The sequence below is a fragment of the Pholcus phalangioides genome, unplaced genomic scaffold (assembly GCF_987345545.1).
Source record: "Pholcus phalangioides strain wild (caught in Gottingen) unplaced genomic scaffold, Ppha-v1.0 ptg000004l_1, whole genome shotgun sequence".
NCBI lineage: Eukaryota > Metazoa > Arthropoda > Arachnida > Araneae > Pholcidae > Pholcus > Pholcus phalangioides.
The window spans coordinates 40117030-40143550 of record NW_028301597.1 but is presented as its reverse complement, the minus strand read 5'-3'; the positions used below and the strand labels follow the sequence as shown (position 1 = coordinate 40143550).

Below are 26521 nucleotides of genomic sequence, written 5' to 3'. Positions count from 1 at the left end.
AAACATTTTGATTTACACAGTACCCTTTTATTTCTCCAGTCCTCACTTATATAGAAAATTTTCTTAACCACATGGAGGGGAAAGAAGACTATCTAAGCGAAAATCACTGACAGGTGAAAAAAACTGCTGTCAAGGCCGTCCGGACATGAGTGCACTATGGAGCTGCAAGCAACAAAATTGTAAACAAACTTAGTTTCATTTTTAACTTTTATCATTGTATTTAGTTTATAGTTTAATGTGAAGTGTAGTCACACTATAAATAGTCCCGCTAGTAAGGTTTTTCTAATCCTGTCAATTATATTGATATTAACGTGAGAGATGCTAAAATACATAATTGAAAGTGAAACCGGAAAAGACTATGTATAGATCATAGTTTCCCAACCTTTTTGCCCCATCGCCCCCTTCAGAAATTTTTTCTTCCCATCGCAATCTAACCCATAGGATCCTATGTTATACCCGTAGCCCCCCCCCTTCCTGGAACTTTCCAAAACTTTCCTGTTCAAACGTTTGAAAAGACACGCTAAAAACAACTAGCGAAAGGTAATCGGGAATGATCAAAGACAGCGACGCTACTGCACAAAGAGAAAACACGCCGTTATCCGTTTGAATCGCCCGCGCTTTAAGCGCCATCTATAATGGATGGGTAATGGAAGCTTCTATGGAAAGAACAATGACAACCCGGCAAAATAAGAGAGCGCCGATCAGTAGAACTGAGAGCGCCGGCGTTGGCAACTTATAGCGCCCTTAGCGATTTGGATTATATTGGATTTAGCGGTCTGGATTATACAGCACCTGTTCCGAATACGGTTCTAAATGTGGGGGGGGGGGGAATTGATTGCTAATCATATTCATTAGTACTTTGCAAAGGGAGCGATATGGCCCCTTAGAGGAATCGGTTGAAACTACAGATACCATGTGCGGGCTTGTGGGCTGGATTAACAAATGGTTGATAAGAAAAACAAAGAAGAGTTACGGGACAAATGAGTTTGGGAGACACTAGTTTTCTTAATGAAGCATCTTAATAATTCATATAGGCCTTGTATAATAAAAATTAATTACAAAATTTTGATAGTTTCAAATGATTGATGTGGGAGCAATCCATGATTATGAGGTACACAAATTGGCCACACTTTTTGTATCACCAACATATCACCCTTGCTCTCAGCATTGAACTACTTTGATTTAAAATGACATAACAATTCATTGACACTTAGAGTGAATAACTCTCACAGGCTCTACGAATTTTTGCTATTACACAGTTTTTTAAAAGTTGGTTTGAAATGTCGAAAACCTGTGGAATTCAGTCAAAGTTTAACTAATGATGTAAAATTGGCAAATGAGCTTGCAAATTAAAGAGTTGACATAGTTGAGAGGCAAAATCTATTGGTTTTGAGGATGTTTTTGAGTTAAGTGTGTTTAAAACACTCAAATACCTTGCATCAGACTGGGTTGAGTTTTTGCCAGCCCAGGACAGTGGCATAAAAGTGAAAAAAATGGGCAAAAATCTAAAAAATATATATATTAAAATATATGTTCCATTATGGATGTTATGTAATTATCAACTGTTAGAGCTACAATGTTGATAAATATGATTTTCACTAATTTTTTTTTCCATATTTCTATTAATATTAGTGAAAAGTATACATGCATGCGATATCACTTGCAGGAACTTTTCGTGTAAATGGTGTGTATTTTGAGCAAAACTGTTCAAGCATGTTTTTGTAAAGAGTTAATTTTTCTTAACAAAAAAAAATGTTACAGGCCAAAAAAAACCTTTGCGTTTCATCTTTTCATTCAGTTGTCCTTTTGTGTGTAACATATTTATAGATTGTTGACAAAACATTTTTTATATGAGGTGATGAATTTAAATTTTGGTGGTTCCAATTATAAATTTGAGCAGTAAGAAAAAGATTATAATGCTACCAAAAAACCAGAATGCAAGGTTTATAATTGTGTTTCTCTATTATGTGCTTTCATCCTGCCTGCGATAGCTTTTTTACCTTGTATATCAGAAAATTTCTAACATTTTGCTCTCTCTCGCTTTATAATCCTTGGAAACAGGGCTGTCTTAAGAGTATCATGGGTCCCCGAGCCAATTGATTTTTCTGAGACTCTACCAAACAACTTCTCGAAAATTTCAACCAGATCTCATTTTTTGTGAGGGCCCATCTTCGCTTGAGGCCCCAGGGTGGGCCCATGCCTTAAGACGGCACTGCTTGGAAATAGTCCTTTTCCCCAATGCAGAATATGCCGAAATCTGTGACGTACCTCACAGAACAATCACTGCTACTGCTAAACAATCTGGAAGAATTTTAAGAAAAAGTGAAGAAAACGCAATTATAGGAATTTTCACTGCAGAACATTTCCAGTCAGCCGAGGGCTTGTTGCAGAACGATGCAAAACATTCCGTTTTGTACACCCCTTATATTACCTGATCCCAGGCACCAGGTCATCATGGCGATTAAAAAATTGATATTGGTTCCTAAAATTTTCTTTTGAAGTAGCTAGGGATGCCAGTATTTCATTTTTTAAATAAAAAAGATAAGGTTATCGAGACAAACCATCAGGTCTCAAATTCAGCAATTATAAAATTGTAGAGATGTATCTGATTTTTGATTGGCAACTCGGAGAATGTTAACATACACACCTCTTACACTCAAGACCTTGGCTACTCCTTGATCTGGCGAAATTTCTCAATTGATAGAGACTGTTAATCAAGGCTGTACTGTGTCAAAAGATTCATTGTAAGCTGGGTTTAATTGTGTGTTTGACAATAAAAAATTATGCAATTTATAATGTAATATATTATAGAAATGAATGTAGAAAGAATTTTAGAGAAAACCCCTGTATTAAAGGATTTTTTTCCTCTGAGAATTTTAAATTTGCATTAGTTCGTTAATTATATTATTTTCTGTTTATGTTTTTTGGGTTTTTTTTCTGTTACAAGGATGGAAGGAGATTCAGATGAAAGTGAAATTGATACCAGAGGTTCTAATCCGTAAGTAGTCATCATTTTCCGAACATTCTTTTGAATCATAGCATTATTAGTTTTGTTTACCCAAATTCGGTCAAAATATCTTCTAGTTTTTTGTATACCTATCGTACTTACATCCTCAGCTTATGAATTTTTCGGCTAATGAAGATTTTTCTTTTCATGATTATTCTCCCTCAGCTAACAAACTCCGCTATCAAACATTTTTGTTGAAATGGATGCACGAGCTAACATAAAACAGCTTCATCATGAGCTGAACTTTAACACCAGTCATCATGAGAATTACTGACACTCGAACCCAATTAACTCATGTTCATCTTGAAATATTTTCCCTTGTATACCTCGTCTTCTCTTATGATGTAGAGATGTAATGTGATAATATTCTCAGAAAACGAGAATATTCTCCTGGATGTAAAAATTGGAGAATAATCAAGAATATTCATTTTCCTTTTTTTAATAATTTAAATTTTTTACTAATTTTGTTTATATTACAAAATATAAATCAGTTTTGATTGCCTAAAACATTTACTTTTTTTATAATTTGGTAATTATACCAAAAAAACAATACTTTTTGGTGTAATTACCCCCAATGACAACTTTTACTTCAAGAATATTCTCCTGATCATGATGAGAGGTTTTAAAAGTTTGGTTATGAAGATTTTAGAAACCTTTAGATTAAAACCTTTAAAAGTTATTTAAAATTAGATAAATTTTAAGAAATTAGTTCAAAGCAAAGAGTAAAACTCAAAGTTGATTGAAAAAGGAAGCTATTCATATACAATCACCTTCATTCTAAGATACAGAACTGTTATTTGCTTCGGTGTATATACATTTAAATTCTGTATCACTAATATTTCTTTGCAAGTTGTGCAATTCAGCCATGTTGGTTTTATTTTCTTGCTTTTAAACTTGAATATTGTGGGCTACAAACTTCAATATTCCTTGTCTTCCTGATAGGGAGAGGGGGGGGGGCGGAGAATATTCTCTCGAAGGACTACTATTATAAATTACCAGAGAATATTCTTATTGTGAAATAATAAAAATTATCCTCTATTTATAGAGATTATTTATTATAATGCATGTTATTACAAATATTCTTGAGAATATACTCTGGAAGGACTATTATAAATAACTTGAGAACAATTCTTATTATTTTCAATAAGAACATTCCCCAGTAATTGGTAGAAGTAGTCCTTCCAGAGAATATTTTCAAGGATAGTTTATGTATGTTATTGTTGTTGTTAGGAACCATCGAGTCGATTTTGACTCTTGGTGACTATAGATCATGGCTCTCCAAGCTGGTCTGTCATTAACAGCATGTCTCAGTTGTGCTAACTTCATTCCAGTGCTTTGCAACACTTCTTCTATCCATCTGGTGCTTAGTCTGCCTCTCCCTCTCTTTCCCTTCATTCTTCCAAGCATTACTATTTTTTCTAAGCATTCGTTTTAAGTATAACTATATTATAAATAACAGGAGAATATCTTCATCAAAAATAATAAGAATGTTCTCAAGTTATTTATAATAGTAGTCCTTCCTGATCGAGAATATTCTCAAGAATATTTCCCTAAAGATTATTCTCCAGAGTTTTGGATCTCTAAGAAAATGCTTTAAAAAAAGAGCTGTTGCATTAAAGCATTAAAAATTTATTTTCTAAGAGCAAAACTCTTAACATCAAACTGAACAATCTGAAGATTTTAGGAGCTTACCTTTTTCATCCACATGCATCAGACACAGAAATGAGCTTATCAAATCACGCAAATACAGTAATAAGTCTGTTATAATGACAGTTCACAATTGGAGGGAAGATTGCCATTATAATGGACCACTCGTAAACAAATTTTAGTTTTTTAGGCTGTTGAAACATATAAATGGGGGAGAAAAAAACTCGAAGAATTTACTTTTTCCCCTTTGTTTTGAACTATCTTGTTGCAATATGCATCTAGAGCAGTGGTTCTCAACCTATGCAAGCTTGCAGCCCTGTTTCATTCATTTTTGTGAGTGAAAAGTCTAGTCAAACACAGGATTAATGAAAAATGAAAGAGGAAAAATGAAACAGCTAATCACTCGTAGCTGGGTATGAATGATGTCAGGGCCAGATATCGGACCGTAGCCTGGCGCTTGAGAAACACTGATCTAGAGTTGATTGCTTAGGATTACACAATGTTGATTGTGTAACAAAAAAAAAAAAAGTTGACGATGAAAGTTTTCGTGATTTCACTTTTTGTTTCAAATTCTAATAAAATCTGAAGTTTTGTTTCAATTGCTAAACTTTTCTTTTTTCTTTCTGTTGAAAAAAAAAAAACTTCAGAAAAATTGGCAATTTTAGTGTAAAAAAAAGTTCTGAAATCACAATGAAAACAACTTACAACAGAAAAAATTATCATGATCTGTTTGCAAGGTGCAAAGTTTTGGAAGATTCCAAGAAAGGAGGGGTGTAAAGGATTTCCCCAGGACTTCCCTTAGAGGAGATTATACCTCCTCTAAAGACCTAACCCAACCAATGTATCTACCGATGAAAGTTTGTGCTTTTCCACCTCCTATACAGATAAACAAGAAGATAAAATGTAGCATGTGGTCCTCTTATCTATTGGGAGGTACTGACATATAACCCTTTTATAAACATCTATGAAAACAGTGAAGCGATTTTAAAAAGTTCCACTCTTTCTGGTCTTCATTTTATGCATAATTCTAAAAAAGGGGACAATTTTCTAGGGTTTCCATTGTCGTTGTAGTGAATATGTTCTCATTTTCATTCATAAATAACTATATTGGTGAATATTTTTTGTATCTTTAACATTAGCTGTTGACAATCACTTGTGAATTATTCATTACAGCGACATTCTCGTTATTAGCCATACTCATCATTATAAGCTTTTACTGTATATGGGGACATCTATGAACTTGACTGGGTTGTGTTAGCACCTGCTTTAGCAGACTAAAGCTGGTGTTGGTTGCGTACATAGTGGAAAGTAAAAAGATCTTCAGAGTATCTCATCATGTAAATTCTCATTTTTCCAATTTTAAAGCTGTTCATTTGAGCCTTCAATCAGTTTTTCTGTCATTTTTATAGTGCTTCTTAGTGTTTTATGGAAGTTACTTTGAACTTTCGGACAATTCCTAGAATGACTCAAATGATTTTCCATGGAAACCTATAGAGAATCATGTTTCGGCTGATGAACATAATTCTAGAATGAATTATCTTTGTTGGTCCAGGTGTCACTGCACTGGGTAATTCTAATCTCTTGAACAATTGCTTTGTGCAGGATGTTTCTGAACTTGTGGCACTTTTCTATCAAATAATAATGTAATTGCTCTCCAAGACCATCCAATCCTTTGAAAAGGAGCGCAAACCATTCCAAGATGGTCTCCCTGAGCGGTCAGTGGTCATGTCTGTCTCTGTCTGTAAATATAATTGCTTAAAAAATGAATTTTGTGTGAATGTGTAGTTTCCATCGTCTGTATTTATTTCATATAACATTAAAATTCTGTAAGGTCTGGGTTATCTGAGGAAATTATAATATTTTCAGATGAGAGATGATATAACTAACATTAGTGCATGGAAATGAATTATTCATTATTTATTTATTTTTATAGTTCTGAGTTTGTTTCTCCTTCTGGTGTGTCTGAGAAAAAGTACGCCACTGACTGTGAAAAAAAGAAAGTGTCCAACTCTATTGACAGCCAAGAATATTATATGGAGAAAGAGAAACATAGAAAGTGTATAATAATAAATGAAAAGGTTAAATATATTTTCTCCCTGTTGTTGATTTGTAAAAATTTCCTTCTTTGATTATATTAAAAAAAAATCTTATTTCTGTAAAAAATTATGAATGTATGTATAAAAATATGACGTATGTAAAAAATTATGAATACTATAAGGGGGTTCTCAAACTGTTTGCCTCCAACCTTTGTCAGGACGCCATGGAATGGCCATCCTGACAAACGTTTTTCAAAAATATATTTATTAAAAAACTCCGGAACCAGTCGAGCTTGCGGATAAGCAATGAATAGGAAATGGGCGCTGCTGGTGAAAACATTTGAGAACCCCTGTTGTAGCCCAATTGCTCTTTAAAGATTGACTTTTTAAAATAAGAGATTGGCGTCTTGTAATTGAAAGACCACCGAAAACCAATTTCAGTCAACCACCATTATGCTTTCTGTAGGGTTCACGCCTAGGTCCTCGCAATGTGAGTTTATCGTCGTGACCACATAGTGACCAATAATTATGACTGATATTAATGTTCTGGCAAACTTTTAACCAAGGACAGTGTCGGGAAAGACGATTTATTGTGTAGGCTCATGAGATCGTGCTGTATTTTGCAGAACAGATAAATTTTTCCCATATTATTCTGCTTCTGGTAGCACCCCCGATTGGTGTGCAACTATAACATGGGTGTTTTCATAAAAATTTTGATCATTTTATTACAGAATTTTCAGTCCCATATTTCCAAGGAGGAACGAAAAGGAACAGATAAAGATGCATCTTTACTGGAGAAATGTTTCAGAGAGTTGAAATTCGATGTGGAGAGAAGAGACAATCTCCGGAAACACGAGATATTGACATGGCTAAATACAAGTGAGTTTGAAATGTTTATACTCATGATCTTGAACTATTATAATTCTCTTCAGAGCTGCTTTATTCCAGAGAGTGGGGTGGGATACACACTGACCTCTAGTTGGAAAAGTCTGGGCCTGCAAGAATTACAGTTTAAAATTGACTTTAAACTAGGGGTCTGGTTTGATTTGTATGTTTTTTATATCAAAGTAATGCAAGAAAATGATAAAATTATTGTTACAATATCTCTTGTGATGGATCCAGGTTGATAAGATACTTGTCTAAAGTACCGAAGGATGTTTAGAGATGTCGCGAGTTCGATACCCGGTTAGTCCTTGTCAGAAAACTTTCCTGACACAGGGGTACAACCGAAACGGTAACATGATCACAGAAAAAGATTGCTACCGCAGGGAGTCCCCCATCAAGGGGCTAGCGCACAAACCTTGTGATGAGTATAAAAAAACAAGTCTGCCCTTCGGAATCAGCAATAAATTGCAGGTCCCGGTCTAATTAGCCCTCGTGTGCAGAAAATGACAGTGGTGCGATAAAAATGATCAATTTTGCTTTTAACAATAAGTTCAAAAGTTCTCATTGAGAAAGTGACAAATTTACTTTGTGGTGCTTGATGTTTTGCGTAAAAACTTATGTGTGAAGCATGATAAATTTTGCATTGATCATGCGTCTTCAAAAGCCCCAAAAATGGGATGATGCAAAGAAATTTTTATTTAAATTTAGAAAAATTAGTTCACAAATTATTGTCAGTATTTATTTAGTCACTAACGCTGTTTAAACCTGCTCAGCCTTAACAAAATCTTCAAATATGTACACATCAAAAATTATTTTGGTTGTACTTGACGCACATAGAAAACATTACTGTATTCTCATATTGTCCATTAGTGTGGCCCTTAGTTATAGGTAATTTTCTGAACATTACAAATTTTGGTGCTTCATTCCAATCCTGTTCTAGGCAGCAAAAAACTACAGTGCAAACTTTTAGCTGAATCGGGCAACTGCTAGGCGACCGTCAAACATCTGGAAATAGGAATGTAGTAAGTTAATTCCATTCAAAAGCAGTATACTCTTCCCTATCTCAACCATTTTGTTTTGTCTTAGAGAAATTTATGAGGACACATCCAGGCAACCCCAATAATTGTTTAAAAACATTCTTAACCCAATTTCCCCAAAAAATTTGTCCTAATTAAAAAAATATCTGAAATAACATAAAAAAATTTGAGAAATATATATTTTTTTAATATTGTACACAACTTATTGCTATCAGAGAAACAGTTTTATTTACAGCAATCATTTTTATAGTATCAAAACATAATATAAACGAATGAACATTTTTTCCTAAAAGAGGATTTACTAGCAGTTTTGTATTTTTTTTATGGTGTTTAGCGTCTTTTACTCTGGAGACAATTTTTTTCTCGAGAAATTGGATTCAGGATGTTTTTAAATAATTGCTATAGTTAGTTGCCTGTATATGTGTCTTCATAAGTTTCTCTAAGAAGAAAAAATATATATATCAGGATAGGGAAAAAAATACTGCTTTTGAACGGAATAATTCATTGTATATAGGTGCAACGTCCCTTACGGGAGTTGCTTGCCCGGTTCGAAATATCCAGTAATAAAGTGGCAAACGACAAGTGGAAAATGATTGCAAATAAACTTTCGCATGAAATATTATTTATTCGAATTAATTATAGGGTTAGTCAATTTTAACAATAGATTAGTATAACGTGGAGCCCTCTATTTGACGTTAACAGTAAAGATACTGGCTCACCAATTGATGATCATCAACAGTCAACTTGTATATTGATCGGACATCCGATGTTGTTAGCCTTTTCCCGTCATTATCAAAGAAGTTTTCTCGGTTGAGAGCCGGAACACCTTGATCAGTTCCAGGGGGCCTCTCGGTTGAGGGCTGGACCACCTTGCTCAGCTCCGGGGGGGCCTCTCGGTTGAGGGCCGAACCACCTTGATCAGCTCCGGGGGGCCTCTCGGTTGAGGGCCGGACCACCTTGATCAGCTTCAGGGGGCCTCTCGTTTGAGGGCCGGACCACCTTGCTCAGCTCCGGGGGGCCTCTCGGTTGAAGGCTGGACCACCTTGCTCAGCAATGAAGAACTTTGACTGTGAAGATTATTTATTATTTTTGATTCCGGACCTGCCGGAAAACGGATTTAAACAATGTAAATTATTGCATTTTAACAAATCAGCTTAAGGCCAATGGATACGGTAGCAAGATGGTGAACCGTCCTACTAGAGGGCTTCAGTTGAATCGAACGAGAAAAGATGAACGCTGAATCAAAGCTGTTACAACGTACGGCCGGTATTTAAGGAAAAACATCCGACCGCACGTGTCTGATCAAGCCAATCGGCTTCAAGGTCACCTCATTTGCATGCGATCGCAGGCGGACATCACGATCGGCCTTGATCGTCGCCATACGATCACAGCTGCAGATTAGTAATATTTATGACAACAGATCACGTGACGGCGACTACGGACTTTTACGCCGGGGGATCATCAGCACGTTACATAGGGAATTAACATCCTGGTGCCAAATTATATTCCAACTTCAAGGCGTTTGAGGGTCTAGCAGTTCAATTGAGCTAAAATTTTATACAGATCTCTCTCTTTTTTTAAATTTAAACAAGAAGAAGGGATGAGATGTAAACTTTTGAAAAGTTGAAAAATAAGGGCCACACTACTGTCGATGAATTCAGAGAAAACAAGTCATTTTGTGGGATAGATTTCAAGGTTTAACAAGGTCATCAAGCTGTCATATATGATCAGGGCTACACTATATTGAGAATGGATCTTTAAGACTATTTCACATCAGATAACATGGTGAAATATGTTCATTATAACCTAAAGGCTCCTATACCTAGTCATGTCACTGATACGGTAGGAAAAATTTCCTCTCTTGCTCTTTCAAGATTACTTTTGAGTGAATATTGAAATTCCCCATGGCAAAATTGGTGCATGAAAACCACTCGGGTTATCCTGCAATATTATATATTAAAATATTTATGTGCAGCAGCTAGGCACATCAATCTGCATTTCATGTGGAATATGCTATCAACATTTTTCACTGCATTTTTTATAAACAAAAATGTATGCACCCTCTTTCTCAAGTAAGATTTTTCAGAACTTTTGAGATGATTTTGTATCTTTTCAAACTTTTCTGCATATGTTTCATTTATGAAAAATATTCTGAAAACCTGAATTTTATTGTGATTTGTTTCGAGTTTAAAATATTTATCAGCAATTTCATATTTTATTCAATGCACATATATGATTTAATGAATACATACATTGCAGCAATCATTTCTTCTTGTCTTTATAAAGTAGCCAAAGATGAAGATTATCATTCACTGAGTGATTGCTTTGTGTGCTGTATCTTATCTCATGGATACGAGGGCCTTATATATAGTACTGATTGCAAAATATCAACAGAAGAAATCTTCGAACTGTTTGCGGAAGACAAATGTGGTTGTTTGGCTGGTAAGCCAAAACTTTTTTTAATTCAGGTAATGTTCTTACATAAATGAATGGATGCATTTTCACATATGTTATTTCTGAATGAAACTAGGACTCCTATATAACAATGTCTTAAAAAGAAATAATCACCTATTGGCAATATGTTGGTATTCTTATCTCACATGTATAGGCATGTCAAGGTGATGAACCGGATCCTGGTTCCAAATTAATGTTCAAAATAGATAAAGCTGACTGTTCAGCAGCCCCACTAGCGTGGACCAAAGTAAACTTTCTGATAGCGAATTCTACAGTTCCCGGTAAGAAATTTATCTTAACATGTTAACACTCACATTTTTTTTAACTGTGAATTTCAAAAAAAAACTTTCAGTATAATTTTAAAATACAAAAATTTTTAACAGCTGGCTGATGCAAAGATATATATATTTTTGGAAAGAGAGAAAATTCAGGCCCCCCTCCCCTTGGCTTTTGAAAATACACTAAAAATGGGTACATGTGCTTTGTCCCCCCCCCCCCCCCCCAGAAAAAGTTGAAATGACGGCCCTGAGAAAATTCAACTTCCCTTGCGGAGAATCAAACCTACGTTATTTCACTTTCCTGTAGCACGCCCTAGACCACTATAGTCCGTTTCAGGTTAACTTTGCAGTGAAGAGGAAGCTACGAGGGAACCGCATCACTCGTTGCTATGACAACGAAAGCCTCTTAACCTATGTATCGATGCGCGGCCTCGGTAAGGTATGGCTGATTCTCGCCAATCTCGCAGAAAAAAAATATTTTTTACGTATAACGTAATGCTTGTAGAAAAAATTGCAGTCAGTAACAATTAGCTAATGAAAAAAAAAACCATCGTCGATACTTTCAGAAATTAAAGTGCGGTTTTCGAAAAAAATGTTTTTTTTTTATTGAAAAGTATCTTAGTAACTCCTATTAACCCGGTTTTCATGTTTGAATTTGGGAATAGCCCCAAGTACACTGCTGGCCACCCAAATTGCAACACCAAGAAAGACAAGAGATATCGCAACAATATTTATTTTGTAGATAACATGTTGACCAAGCATCAAATGATTAAATTTATAGACTTCTGTGAAGTGTGGTTCCTGCCAAAATCAGTAGCCAGAGTAGCCGCCATTGTTGGAGATCACCTCTGCCACACGCCTCGGCATTGATTCAAAGAGACTTTGGATGTGTTCTTGGGGTACAGCAGACCAAGCAGCTTCCACGCGTTGCCAAAGTTGATCTGGTGCGGCAGCTGGGGATGTAATCCGGGTCAATTGTTGAGCAACCATGGACCACATGTTTTCTATCGGCGAAAGATCCGGAGAGCGAGCTGGCCAGGGAAGCAATTCAATCTGGCGATTGACGAAGAACCTTTGGACAATGCGTGCCACGTGTGGTTGCGCATTATCCTGTTGAAATATGGCTGTGGGCAAGCCCTGAAGGCAAGGAAGGACAACTGGCTCCAACACCTCGGAGATGTAGCGCTGGATTTTTAAAGTACCGGCAATGCGTACTAGAGGAGTGCGAGAGTGATATCCAATACCGCCGTATACCATAATACCCGGTGCAGGACCAGTGTGGCGGTGCACAACGCAGCTGTTCAGCATCCTCTCTCCACGGTCTCTCCAGACTCGAATCCGACCATCGTAGTGTTGCAGACAGAAGCGTGACTCGTCAGTTAAGACAATTTCATTCCATTGTGCCGTCCACATCCTTCTTTCATCGCACCATTGGCGGCGGAGACGTCTGTGGTTCTGCGTCAAGGGTAGACGAAGCAATGGACGTCTTGTGGACAGACCACTCTGCTGTAAACGGCGTCGAATGGTACGCGCAGACACTGGATGATGCGGTACAGACTGAATGTGCTGTGCTATGGTTCGTGATGTGGCTGAGCGATCCGTCACTGCCATACGAACAATACGCCTGTCATCACGTGAAGTGGTGCACTGAGGTGGATGCGATCAAACACGTCGGTCCGTCGTACCCTCCTGCATCCAACGATCACATATCCACATTACAGTTGTTTGGTTTCGTCCAACACGACTACCGATTTCCCTGAAAGATAATCCACAATCTCGGTAGGCCACTATCCTTCCTCTGTCGAACTCGGATACTTGATCAAAAGATGATCGCTGTTTCCTACGAGGCATAATTGATCGTTTTTTTGAAAAAACCACAAGAAAAACACAATTGCCGTACTTCAAATCGTCGAAATCTCCAAGCCTTAAATAGCGCTTTGAAGTGGCGCCACAGGCGCGCGTGATGTGCGTCTGCGCTGAAATTCTAATCATTTGCATATCTCACCTCCGCTAATGCATGTTGTAAATTTCATATTATTTGCACGCTTCCTTCAGGGTGTTGCATTTACGGTGGCCAGCAGTGTAATAATAATAAAAATGATAAGGAAAAATTTAGAATTCTTTTACTCACTTTTCTTGCCGCAATTTCCGTCGCTCACCCACCCGAACGCATATACGTCGATGCCACTTGTTATCACTACAGTTTTAGTCATTTTTTACGGATTCCCATTCCATGGAATCCTGACTTGAAGTTGTAGAACTATTGGATTCTCTATTACTTATTAATTGTTGTTGCTCCAACATGTGTTCCATCAGGCCATCCAAAATTCCTCTTCCTTTCAATAACGTGCTTTATGCATTATTGCCAAAAAGAACTGAGAACGTTTTAGCGTGTCTATCTCTGGTGAAAAGATACAACTGTCACAGAAGGAAAAAATACACTGCAAGCCTAAACCATTGTGGGTCTCTCTCGCTCTTGCTTATTTATATTTATCTGGAGAGACAGCCTCTGTGTGTGCTGTGGGGGAGAAGTTGGTGTGGACGCAAAAGAGACATTACTTATGTCAACACCCTCCGCTATCGGCTATTGGAATTCAGAAACCACCCCTATCCTACGAACACGGCAAGAAATAGATAATTAAAAAAAAAAGGGGGGGAGGGCGCCGTAATAAAGAGTGGAACCGTAACCTACACCCATAAAGAGAGCCTCTCACAACGGTATCGGCGCTGTCGTGAAAGAGGGACACTTCCTGTAATCTATGAGTGAATATCTGAATTCGTTGGAGGCTATTTTCGGGAGAAAAAAAAACTGATTGAATATTTGTCGTAGGCCTATAACTACATTCAAAACTCAATGGAAAATTCAACAAAATGACTATATAATATATATATATAATTGTACAACCAAAAAAAAAAACACGACAGTGATATTGGCGGGGAAAATTTCTTGGAAATCGCGCCAAAATGTTCTTGAGCTCGCCATGGATTTTTTATAATGGTAACCAATATTTTTCTAATTTAAAAATTTTAAACGAATATACATTGGTTCAAAACGGTATTTTTCGATATCATAAAAAAATTTGAAATATTCTATATAAATGATCATCAGAAACCTCTGATGTATGGGAACTATATTTTGCGGCGAAGGAATACACTCTCTACCTTTCTCTTCACTGCAAAGTTAACCTGAAACAAACTATAGACTACAGAGGCAACGAATATCTCAATCTTTCCTTTGAACTCATGTGCACTGAATGGGACTATACATGGATGGTTGGACATAATTCAGTCCAAAGCTCACAATTGCTGACGATGCCACCAGATGGCGACTTATCCGAGGATGATGTCACTCAGTCGATAAGTAGCCATCTGGTGGCATCATCAGCAATTGTGAGCTTTGGCCTGAGTTGTGCACACCCGTCCATGTGCAGTCCCGTTCAGCGCACACGAGATCCAAGGAAAGATTGAGATATTCGATGCCTCTGTAGCCTAGTGGTCTAGAGTGTTCACCCGGAAAGTGAAAGAACGTGTGTTCGATTCCCTGCAGGGGCAGTTGAATTTTCTCTTTCCAAATATATATATATATTTGCATCAGACAGCTATTAAAAACCTTTGTATGGATAGCAAAGAGTGACGTCATCCTCAGATAAGTTTAAAATGTCTTGAAATAAATGTTTCGTCTCATTCTCATATGTTAAATCAGATGTATGGAGTGTCCTATTAATAAGATGCTGAGCTAATGTGTAAGGGTCTATTCAAGTATTACGTCAGAATCGTGGGGGGGGGGGTTGAATGATGATTACGTCATCAACCTCTGTTTATGAAAATTTGAAATATTCTTAATGCCATCTTTAATTTGTGCATTTTTGTATGTTTTTATTTTCTACTTATTTACTACTATTTATAAATAATACAGCTGCGTGGTTTTTCTCAATATACTGGGAGTATTGAAAAAGTGACAAACCATTGTAAAGGAATGAACATGTGTGAAACATCGTTTGGGAGCAACCGTAACCAAAGTGAACATTTCAATAGTGATTGTTGAGGACAAGAAACAACTGTTTCCCAAGAGTGTTTTGCCCATTTTTGGCATTTGCCTGCTCTGACGAACTTTTAAAATAGCCAGTCGTTCAGGTCAGGTTATGTTGGGTATATATTGAAAATTTTACAGAGATCTGTCTAAAATTGTAGATTTGTATAGAGAACATGTACACTCAGACAGTCAGTTTTATATACATAGATTCTCCTGAAAAACTTTACCACACGTGGTGTAGGCCTACCTTGCGCTATAGTCAAGACCAGACGCATCTGCAATGATTCCATTAAATTGCATCAAAAGCTATATAGGAAAGAATTATCACAAATTTCTCAAATGATTGTTTTTAAGCGACTGTCTTGCCATTGACTGATCAACATCTCTGGAATTTAAAGAAATATGATGAAGACAAATACTATGTCCAGTAATTTGCACCAACTAGCAACAGCAATCCATACTACTCCATCAATTAATGCTCAAAACTTGAAACACAAGCTAAATGAAGTGTATTCACTGTTCAGTTTATCACGTAAAATATTATCCCTTTGTATTCATAGCACACTTCACACATTATGGAGTATAGAGAGTGTCAGATAGTGGTGATCATACTCACTATGTATATTCTCGAAGAGCAATTTCAATCAGGGTAGTATGCAGGATCGACCTTTGGGGGAGGGGGGGGGCATGAAAGACATAGGCGATGGCCACAATGAATTCCTTAAAGAGAAATTTCAAGGTATTAGCTTTGAAATAGCATTAGAATAAACATAAATTAACTATGACAACAAAAAATATATTTTCTTTCAATATTTTAAGTTTTTTACATCAAAAATAAATTTTTGACCATCTTGAAGGGGTGGGGGAGATATGAGCCTTCCCCTGCATATGCCTCTGATCCCAATATGTGAAAGGAGAGGGAGGGCAGATCTGACAAAATTTTGCTGACAAGAGTTGTAGGGGATCAAAAATGACTAAAAATCTGTTGATTAATACTTGAATGGCCCCTAATCCAAAAATGATAAACCATGTTATTGCTGTTCTCAGCTAAAACTGCTTTTCTATTAATATTTCTAGCCAACTTGGCACCATAGATCACTGATGACTAGACGGGTTGTAGAAAAAAGTCAAAATTAAACTCAAATGAATTTGGAAAACATTGTATCTAGTACTATGATGGTTGGAATAGAATGTGAGGTGCCTTCCTCAACAGTTGTTTGTATCTTTCTCAATGGAGTAACCCTTATTTTCCAGTCCCAGGCTATCAATCACATTTTTCTTGGATGCCTGTGTGTACAAAAATTGACCTACCAGTGCATAAAGGGCCTCATGATAATGAGATTTGATGCTATGATTATGTTTTTTTAGAGAGGGTATGGTAATTGTAGACACACACACGCACACACTTCAAGCTAGGTCAAGGCCCAGAACATCACTTTGAAGATCTGTAGCAGGGCCGTAACTAGGATTTTTCTTGCCTCCTAAAACTTTAAAATTTGATAATTTTATAACTGTGTTCTTTCTTCCCACTTAAAATTGCCTCTCCCTAAATTTTGCCGCCTGGGGTAGTTGCCCCGGTGCTTAGGCTGAACCGGGACTCATCAGTGAAGAGAACGGTTGCCCATTGATCTATACTCCAATCTCTATGCTCTCTGCACCATGATAAACTGATTCTCCTGTCCTTAGAAGTGAGCGGGACGCAAACAGCAGGTCTTCTTGCAAACAACCCTCTCTCATGAAGTCTTTTGGAAACAGTCATCCTTGATACACGGGTTCCTGTGGCTGCATACAAGTCACGAGAGAGCTGAGAAGCTGTAGCACTCCTGTTACGCCTCGCTATAATCGACAAATGGCGATCTTCTCTGGCCGTTGTGGCTCTTGGGCGACCTTGACCAGGCTTTCTCTCGATGGATCCGGTATCCTGGAACTGTTTCCATAAGTTACACACGACGCTGGGCGTTAAATTGAACTCTCTACAAATCTGGACTTGAGATTGGCCTGCTACTAGCCTCCCCACAATTTGCCACCTCATTCCATCATCTAAACGTTGGTGGTTACTCATTTTTACTGTTACAATTTGAAATTAACCGATTGCTGCAAAATAACACCAAGAAATTCGCTGAGGTGTGCTAGAGAACGAAATGCGTCTTAACTTACGCACGCTTATAAAGTCTGTTTCTCTACTGGCTCCGCCTACACACATGTGTACACTTACGTATTTGATGTACAAGATTTGCATTTTTGTCTAGAAGCAGTGGTTTTACATTCAATTCAGTTCTTTTCATGAAATTCGTAAAATATGCAAATTCTCTTAATTTATTTCACCAGTGTATGTTTAACTATGTGACATACCATGGTATCAGGATTTGCAGGCAAAGGCTTTCTTCAAAATTATACAAATACAACGCCACAACAGGAAAAATGCCCAACGAGGTGGCTGAGAAAAAGATGCCCATAAAAATATGGGTGTCATATATTTCAAAAATACAGCAACCCAATTAAAAATGCAATTAACAAAAATTATAAACAGTATATACACATGATAAAATATTATACAATGCCCATAAAGAATACTTATGGTTGTCTTATTCTAAGAATGGATAGTTTCTCGATTTACCAATACATGTTTATCGTATTTCTTTTTAAATGTGTCAGTTGTGTTACAATTTACTACCTCCGGGGGTAAGCTATTCCATTTATTAACAACCCTATTAGAGAAAAATTCCCTGCGACACCATAACCTTGCATTGTCCCTCACCAATCGATACTGGTGTCCCCTTGTAAAAGCAGTCAATTGGCGGTGTACTAAAAGTTCATGGTCCATCCTATCCATCCCATTGAAAATTTTGAACACTTCGATCATATCTCCTCGACACCTGCGTTCATCCAATGTAAACATATTCAAAAAATGAAGTCTTTCTTCATAACTCAAGCCCTGTGTGCCAATAAGGACACGCATAGCTCGTCTCTGCACCCCTTCAACCTATGTCCCTCTGTAAGTATAATCTCCAAAACCTTACAGCATACTCCAGTCCAGGACGAACTAAGCCTCGAAAAAGCGGAAGAATGACTTTAGGAGTACGCGAAGAGAATACGTATACCCATTACACCCATAAAGAATACTTATGGTTGTCTTATTCTAAGTATGGATAGTTTCTCGATTTACCAATACATGTTTATCGTATTTCTTTTTAAATGTGTCAATTGTGTTACAATTTACTACCTCCGGGGGTAAGCTATTCCATTTATTTACTACCTTCTTTGAAAATGAGACCAAACATTCTATTTGATTTTTTGACCGCCGCTGAATAATGTTCAGAAAACCTAAGCCGCTCGTCAATGAGAATTCCCAAATTGGTGTCCCTAGTTGCATCCGGGATAGTGACACCATTCAACTCGTAAGAGAACCGTGGGTTGTTTGAACCAAAATGAGCGACCATGCACTTATCAACGCTAAACATCATGCTCCATTCATTTGCCCATGCTGCAATCCTGTTTAGACTGGTCTGGAGCGACTCCCTATCGCTTTGATTCCCGATTACCCCCATTAACTTCATATTATCTGCGAATTTGCTAGTAATCCCATCGATACCCTGATCCGGTTTATCGATAAAAAGTGAAAAAAGTATGGGGGCCAAAGATACTTCCTTGAGGAACTCCACTTGTGACGTCTGTCCAACCAGAGAATTCCCCATTCACCATAACTCGTTGCGACCTATCTCTTAACCATGATTCTATCCAATTCAGCAAGTTGCCCCCAATTCCAATCTCGTCTAAACGCTTCAAGAGTTTACCATGTTGGACCCGATCGAATGCCTTCTGAAAATCAAGGTAAACAACATCTACATTTTTGTTCTTACCCAAAGCCTTATTAATTAAAGGAGTTCTCTTCAATTTTTCATCAATTTTTTTTCCTTATGAATGATAGTCACGTAAGCTAACAAACTTAGTATGATAGGCTTCCATAACAATAATTATGCCAAAACTTTTGATTAATGAGTTTTTGTTTTATTTTCTAATGTTTAGCTATTGCTATTGTATTATCATAATTTCCTGTATAGTCTATGTATTATATGTTTAAAAAAAGTTTCTGATTATGGATTATGGACCTCTTTGTATTATCTAACTTTTTCTTCTGAGGGGATGGAATAAAAATATATATTTTCAAAAGTAACTCGTAAAAAGGAATTTAAAAAAAAAATTCGCTGAGGGAATATTGATAGATTGTAAGTAGAAGAGTTGCATTTCATTATTTCAAATCTCTCTAACAACCCCTTCCATTCCTTGAGATTTTATAATTAGTAAATTAATTTTTGCATGTGGATTATAGGACAACATTTCTGTCCAAGTAGCAAAATTTTCATGCGTGGATTATATGCAGGAAAGTATGGTAATTGACAAAGGCAGATATAACGGCGGGCGCACTAGGCACCCGGACTTCTAAAAGGCCCCAAAAAACACAAACGTTTTTCTTACATAAGTGGCCCAATATTTTCTTTTGCATCCAGAGTCTCAACCAGCTCTGCCACTGGTAATTGGTAATTATTTTATTGTATAATTGTAGGTTTCTTGTAGCTATGTATATGCTCTGATATCTCGTTGGAGATGCAGGAGTGTGTCTGGTCTGTTTTCTAGTCATATATAATAAAATTCAGTATGTGTATAAGAAATTCGATGGTGATAAATAACCAAATGCTATAGATGTGCATGAATGAAAAGTTATCCAGAATGGAAATCACCTACAATATGGTTGTAACAAATCTATTTTAATTCAGTATATGGACATTTTTACTAACTCTTTTTGGCCTTACGATGTGTTTTGTTTGTTTATACGTTGTTCAAGAAAGGTGAGAAAAGAAAATCTATCTTCCAAGAGCATAGAGCGTGAATTGGAATGTGGCTTCCATCCTGGAAAGTTGTCTGTTCTGACTGTGTTTTGAAATTTTGAAATAGTCTTCTTCATTAAGTTCTGTAGTTTCAGGCATTAATTGAATCGCTAAATGTAAAAGGGGTAAAATCTGATGCGGACATGACCCTTTTTTACAATTAAACATTTTAGAGCCCAATTCTCTAATGAAAAGTCTCAGAAAAACACATAAATAAACGAATTTACGCAATGAAACAAACTTTATTTAGCTTTTTATACTATATAAACTTTCTATTAGACGGGGATCAAAAGTACTCCTCTTCTGGTTGCCTCTAATGAGTTAATGGATGGTGCACTAAAAATCTGGTCCTAAAAATCGTTATACTCCATTGGGATGTATTTTTTGTTTTATTCAAGTCGTCCCTTTTATTTTGGTTATTGGAAGTTTTGTCGATGAATAAGCTTTGCTTTGGAGTATTATTAGTGGTACACCAAGTTTTCTTAGTAGGAAGATTCGTGAGCCAATACCATTGACGTATTGCGTACAGTAAACTTTGATGCATTCTGGTTGATCAAATCCACATATTGGTCCTTTGTGTACAATCTCACATTCTTCTTGATAAGTATTTTTATCAAGGCGAAATCCCTATCACGGTAAAAAAGAATGCCCTCTGATGGGAAAATGAAATTTGATTTTCTCAAAACATTCATACTCTACTAAGAACATCAGAAACCTCATCAATGTGTTGTTATTTTGCCTTCTACAGTTGTCCATAAAAAGTTACAAGATCTTTTCATTTTTGGCTCCATCAATATATTTTTTCAAAAAGAACATAACTTTATTTGGCCTTTTGCCTCCATTTGTTTCATCATAAACGAAACATTTCATTTTACCATCTCTTAGGTTATGAATACCAAAGGTATTAACACTAAGCTGCCTAAAATAGTAGATATCTTGCACTGGTAAGGATACAGTAGCCATATAGTCAATACACAGACAGAAAATATCGCTGTTTTCTTGGCAAAGCTCTTTGGCTTCTATGATTGCATCATAAAATTTTTTGCTCCTTTTCTGTACTAATAATTACAACATAGTTACATAATAACAACTACGTTTTAAACAAAAAACAATAAATAACAAAACAAAAACAATGTAAACAAAGAAAACCTCCTTATGGGTAACTGAACAGGGAAACCCTGCTGCCACCTGTTAGCGGTCTTGAGAACTAAATATAAAAAAGGGTCATGTGTGTGTGTGTCCTGGACTTGACACCTTTTTACTTTTAACATCTGGTTTTTTTCAGCATCTAGAGGCGAGACTTGACCCATTTCACCATAAAACGATGCGTTGGCGTCTCTATTACATGAATCCATCAAAACGTAAAAATTAAAAAAATGTGACATGACCCCTTTTTACATTTAGTGATTCAATTGGAAACCCTTCTAATATCAAGTATATTGGAATATTCAGCCAACCTCACGTAAAAGAGATGCACCCGACATCTGTTATATGGTTGTTTTTTGTGGGAGAACTTACTCTTCTCCCTTCCTTTACAACAGTGTTTTATTTCTCCTAAAACAGTCAAAAAAGATGCCCATTACATTTGGTGCAACTCAATATATTGGGCCTAACAGATCTGGTTAGAGATGTGGAGCTAGGTATGTCTGGTCTGTTATGTTGTCATTTATAATAAACATCAGTACACACATAAAATTAGATGGGATCAAGAATTTTTTGATTAAAGTGGGATTTTAACTGTAAAAAATAGCCATGGGAAAAAAAACCATAAATTGATAAACACTCAACTGTGTGCTTGTTGATTGTAATTAAAAAGCACATCTATTTTACATCATTTACATATAATTGTGAAACATTATCAATATTATTTTTATGTGAATATTCCTTCCTTCCTTAGGTTATTATTCTTGGCGCAATGATAAAGGCTCTTGGTTCATTCAAACTTTGTGTAAAGTGTTACAGGAAAATTCAAGAACTAAAGATTTGCTTAGCATGATGACAGAAGTTAACCTGCAAGTTGCTCTATATTTTAAAAGTTACTGTCCTAAAGAACGTTGGATGCATGAGAAGAAACAAGTTCCTTGTGTCACATCTACCCTGACACAAAAAGTATATTTTTATCCACGACGATGAGAGGTATGTCTAAAATATGCAGTTTATTTTAGTTTATGCACTCAAATTTTAATATCTTGATTCACTTCCAGAAGTCTATGCCAGTATTTCTCAACCGCCAGCCATGACCTGGTAATGGACCCTGACATTAATCAAACCGGGCCATGAATGATTAACCACTTCATTTTTCCCCTTTACTTCCCATTAGTCACATGTATAACTGGGCCTTCCGCTTGATAAAATAAGTTAACTGAGCAGCAGGCTTTTAAAGTTTGAGATCTACTTGTATGTACTACTTCCATTTATTGAAATTTTCTCCTAATATTAATATTGGAGAAATAAAGTTTTCAAAATCTACATGTATGGTAGTTGTACACGAAGATGCAGAACACATCTTTGAAATCTGAACTGATGATAAAAATTATGGGTATACATTTTTTTTATTCTGATATATTCTTTGAAGTAGGCTTAAAATTGAATTCCTGAAACTCCTCAGTATGTAAGACAAAGCATAAACAAATGTTGAATGCACAGATTACAGTAAAACCCTCCTCTAACGCCCACCTCTAAACAGCTGTAATCTCTGAACAATGGCTACATTTTGTTGGAACCGAACGTGTCCCATGGACTTAACTTTTTACAGCCAGTTTCCCCCCCCCCCCCAAAATAGACTTCTCCCAGTTGTGACTAATCTTTTCTCTCTATTTTTACTCTTTTTCCTCCTCACTCTTCTATGAGACTTTGTTTTTCAGGTTTCTGCTTCTGATGAGATCTTTCATTTTTTTCCTCACTCTTCACAAATCCAAAGTATACCCATACTCCCTATCTCGGCCGTCTTCTGGCATTTTGGACTTTATAGAGTTAAAGGTAACCTCGAAAAACAACAGCCGCTTTGGACACTGAGTCTGAAAAAAAAAAAAGAAAAACTATGAAAAAATAATTTTTTAAGTGATTTTCAAGGGAGTTCCCCCACCCCCGAACTCTATGGAAAGGGGGAATTACTTATCCTTTTTATTCCTGGGTGCAGATGCTAGATGAGTACATTGAAGGCAGTGGAGAGGGACAAAAGGGTCACTTGAGTGGTCTATGGTTATGCTGCAGATCACTTAAGTGATCTAGAACAGTGACCTGGGCCACTGAAGCAATCTGTAACTGTGCTGCAGGTCACTGAAGTGATCTGAGAATGTGCCGCTTTGTTCATTCTGACAAAATTATGCTTGAGATAGCGGGACACATCAGATGATTCCAACGGTCACATTTGGTCTGCATGTTATGGGTTCAGCATGTAGTTAATCATGGATGGGAATAAATAACTATTTGGGGGGGGCGGGGGTCGCTGGTGCACCATCTTGATTCATGTCAGTTTTTCCTTGCCATTTCGTTCGCCACATTTTTACAGTTTCATTAGTTGCCATTGTTGAGAGGTTTTACTGTAAGTGGAAATACTGGTGGCTGGAGTAGTAGTCTCTGGAGTACTTGTAGTTTGTTATTGAAAGGGGGAAAATATCTGTAAAAATCCATTGCATTTGGGAGATGTGCCAATGCTCCTATGTACAATGCATAGAAACTGAAAAATGATTTTTACTGTCATAGTTTTCAGTCGAAGAGGCAAACAAACATTTCATTGAATGAATTATATTAAGCTTTTGCAGCCATCATTTGCATTATGATGAAAATATTTCTGGCTTTTGGGCCTCTTGAATGAACAGCTACAAAGTGACAAGTAGTTTTGTACGACAATGATCAAGTGTTTGACGGACTGATCATTGTCTTACACATTGTCTGAGACAAAGACCCAGGTTCGAACCTCATCGTTGCCATAGTGGTGGTCGGCTGAAGTTGGTTTTCTGTGCCCATCTCCCTGTTAAAAAGTCTTGCCACAGAGAGCACAACAAGCCTACAACAATAAAATTATTCGATCATTACACTTCACTCATAGTTAGAAAAATTGATGGCAGATGGCCGCACTACACATAATAAGCATTACTCAGAAACAAACTTCATGTCAGGTTTGCTACACATACACGCACATTCCAACACGTACTAATTGGTAGAAGTTCCGCAGAAGAATAAGGAAGAGATGCATGTATAGTTCAGTAGTGATTAAGTGTTAGTGGTTATAGTGACGAATCCCACAACAGTGGTGGTCGTCTAAAGTTAATTTTCTGTGGTTCCCAACTTCGAGGCATGAATGTGAGCCGATCTCCCAACTAAAAAAAGTCTCGCCAAAGAGAGCAACAGGCCTACAATGGCACAAATAATCATTACACTTCATTCTAAATTTTGAATATAGATGGCAGCTCTAGAAATTCATACACAACACTATATATGCACTCCAACTGTTAGGTATATACACACTCACACTTCCGGCACAACTCAATTGGTAGTAAATTGCCCATGGCGGTAGATCAGAGTTGTGCTCAAATCGAAAGAAAGAAAGGAGCGATCAAGTGTTGTGTAGTCAAGGATGAAGCCTGTATTTATGTAGTTGTCTGGCTGAGTACACTCACAAATAAAGGCTTTGTCCTTAACTTGTCACTTGGTCACGGCCTCTGGAAGACCTGCAAGTAAAACAAAGTTTTACTGCTCATTCACAATTGCAAAACTGCCCAAAACCTTTCCATCATAGTGCAAGCATTTAATTTTTTTGTTTATCTCAAATTCTTAGCATTTCTTGGATGCAGGGGCTTTTTTTCACACAAAAGCAAAATAAAATAAATTGAAAAATGTTTCACTACACCAAGGTACTTTTTGTTAAAAGCGAGGTCCGTGAAATTTATTTTCTATTGGAAATCTGCCAGAACATATCAACATTAACGGCCAAGAAGTAGTGGTAACTGAGGCCATTATAAATAGCTTTGATTGTACTTCTGAAAATGATCAACTGTGTCAAATAGTATAGTTTATTCATAGTATTTAGCTGATTTTTTTTTCTCCTTTTTCTGAATTTCAGATACTATGCACACGTAAGAAAATGCAATATCAATACATAAAACTTTTATCATTGTTTTGGTCAAATTATTGAATGCTGAAGGAATGGCATTCCATTTTTCAAGATATTTTACTAAAAAAATGTTTTTTACATAAGAAATGATTCATTGTTATAATTGTTACGGATATTAAATTGCAAATTTTATAAAATTCTGCCTTGTGTCATTTCATGTTTTTTTCTCTGGTCATCAATAACATTGAAATGATAACAGTTTGCTTATATATCTCTAGCATGAAAAGCAAAACTGTTATCCTAGAGTTGCTTATTCATATTAATCTTGTATAAAAAAAAAATAAAAAAAATAGCAGCTGAATATATCAAGACTAATCCTCAGCTATAGACTTTTGAGTCTTTATATGTCTGGCTCACTTAAGTATAAATTTTAGGGGTTTTTTTTTTGCAGCCATTATGAACCTCTTTGGGATGAGAGATACATGGCTATCCCACAAAGGTGGGGCTGACAGAGTTCCAGCCCTGGGGCCTGGCACAATTATAATTTTTTTCCCATGGTATAAATTCACTATAAATGCCCCCCCCCCTCCCGTGAAAAGTCTGGCTTGGGGAGCCCACCAAAAATCTCAGCTGCTCCAGGATGGGAAGGGGCCATGGAGTGATCATGTTAAATTTTTCCTTGAGTGTAACAATGAATGAAAAGAACAGACTCTTGCAGCTCCCAAAACCTAGGGGATGAAATACCAGAGCCAGAACATTTTGAAGAAAAGTGCATTGGCTGATCAACCCATCCCTTGAAAGACCTTCTGCCACTGCAGTTGGTAGCAGAACAAGTGGAGACAGAGCAGCATTAGAATTTAAAAAATAAAAGTCACTTCATTGAGGGACCAGTGAAGATGACAACCTACTGGTCTGCCAAATGAAATCTGTTGCTGAGTATAATGATAATTTGTTTCCATTAATATATTATTTAAAAGATTATGGGCTTATTTTGTATGGCTTATTGCACCAACCACCAAGGGAGGTGCAAAAAGTCATACAAAACAATTAGAACTGAAGTCAAGCCTCATTTGACATTTTGAGAAAACATTCTGCAAAAGATATTTGCTTCTAAGAAGATATACAAAGTGTCCTGTAAGTACTAATGCAGCCTTTATCTCATCAACCGTCTTTTGTACAGGTATAAAAAAGTAGAGAAAATT

The 26521-nt window shown here is 36.7% G+C and overlaps 1 protein-coding gene across 6 annotated transcripts; it reads left to right on the top strand.

Moving 5' to 3' along the window:
* Nucleotides 1–58: 58 nt before the first annotated feature.
* LOC149087490 (caspase-3-like) lies at nt 59–25512 on the top strand. 6 transcript variants are annotated; one of them, XM_089231499.1, is made up of 9 exons: nt 59–179; nt 1633–1684; nt 2948–2998; nt 6588–6732; nt 7422–7569; nt 10902–11080; nt 11221–11347; nt 22161–22399; nt 25329–25499. In XM_089231499.1, exons 1-8 carry the CDS (start codon nt 146–148, stop codon nt 22394–22396), a joined length of 972 nt encoding a protein of 323 aa, XP_089087625.1. In that variant the 5' UTR covers nt 59–145; the 3' UTR covers nt 22397–22399; nt 25329–25499. The 6 variants fall into 6 exon arrangements, 5 of the variants coding, with proteins under 5 accessions (XP_089087625.1, XP_089087624.1, XP_089087627.1 ...); XM_089231498.1 differs by having other exon boundaries at nt 60–179; nt 10899–11080; nt 25329–25512; XR_016192529.1 differs by lacking the exon at nt 25329–25499 and having other exon boundaries at nt 10899–11054; nt 22161–22299.
* Nucleotides 25513–26521: the final 1009 nt, after the last annotated feature.

Excerpts from the sequence above, each read along its gene's own strand:
- LOC149087490 (XM_089231498.1), top strand. The coding sequence starts at position 146 with ATGAGTGCACTATGGAGCTGCAAGCAACAAAATT. Across the intron at positions 6,733-7,421 it reads GTATAATAATAAATGAAAAG|AATTTTCAGTCCCATATTTC; the intron begins GTTAAATATATT and ends ATTTTATTACAG. Across the intron at positions 11,348-22,160 it reads AGCGAATTCTACAGTTCCCG|GTTATTATTCTTGGCGCAAT; the intron begins GTAAGAAATTTA and ends TTCCTTCCTTAG.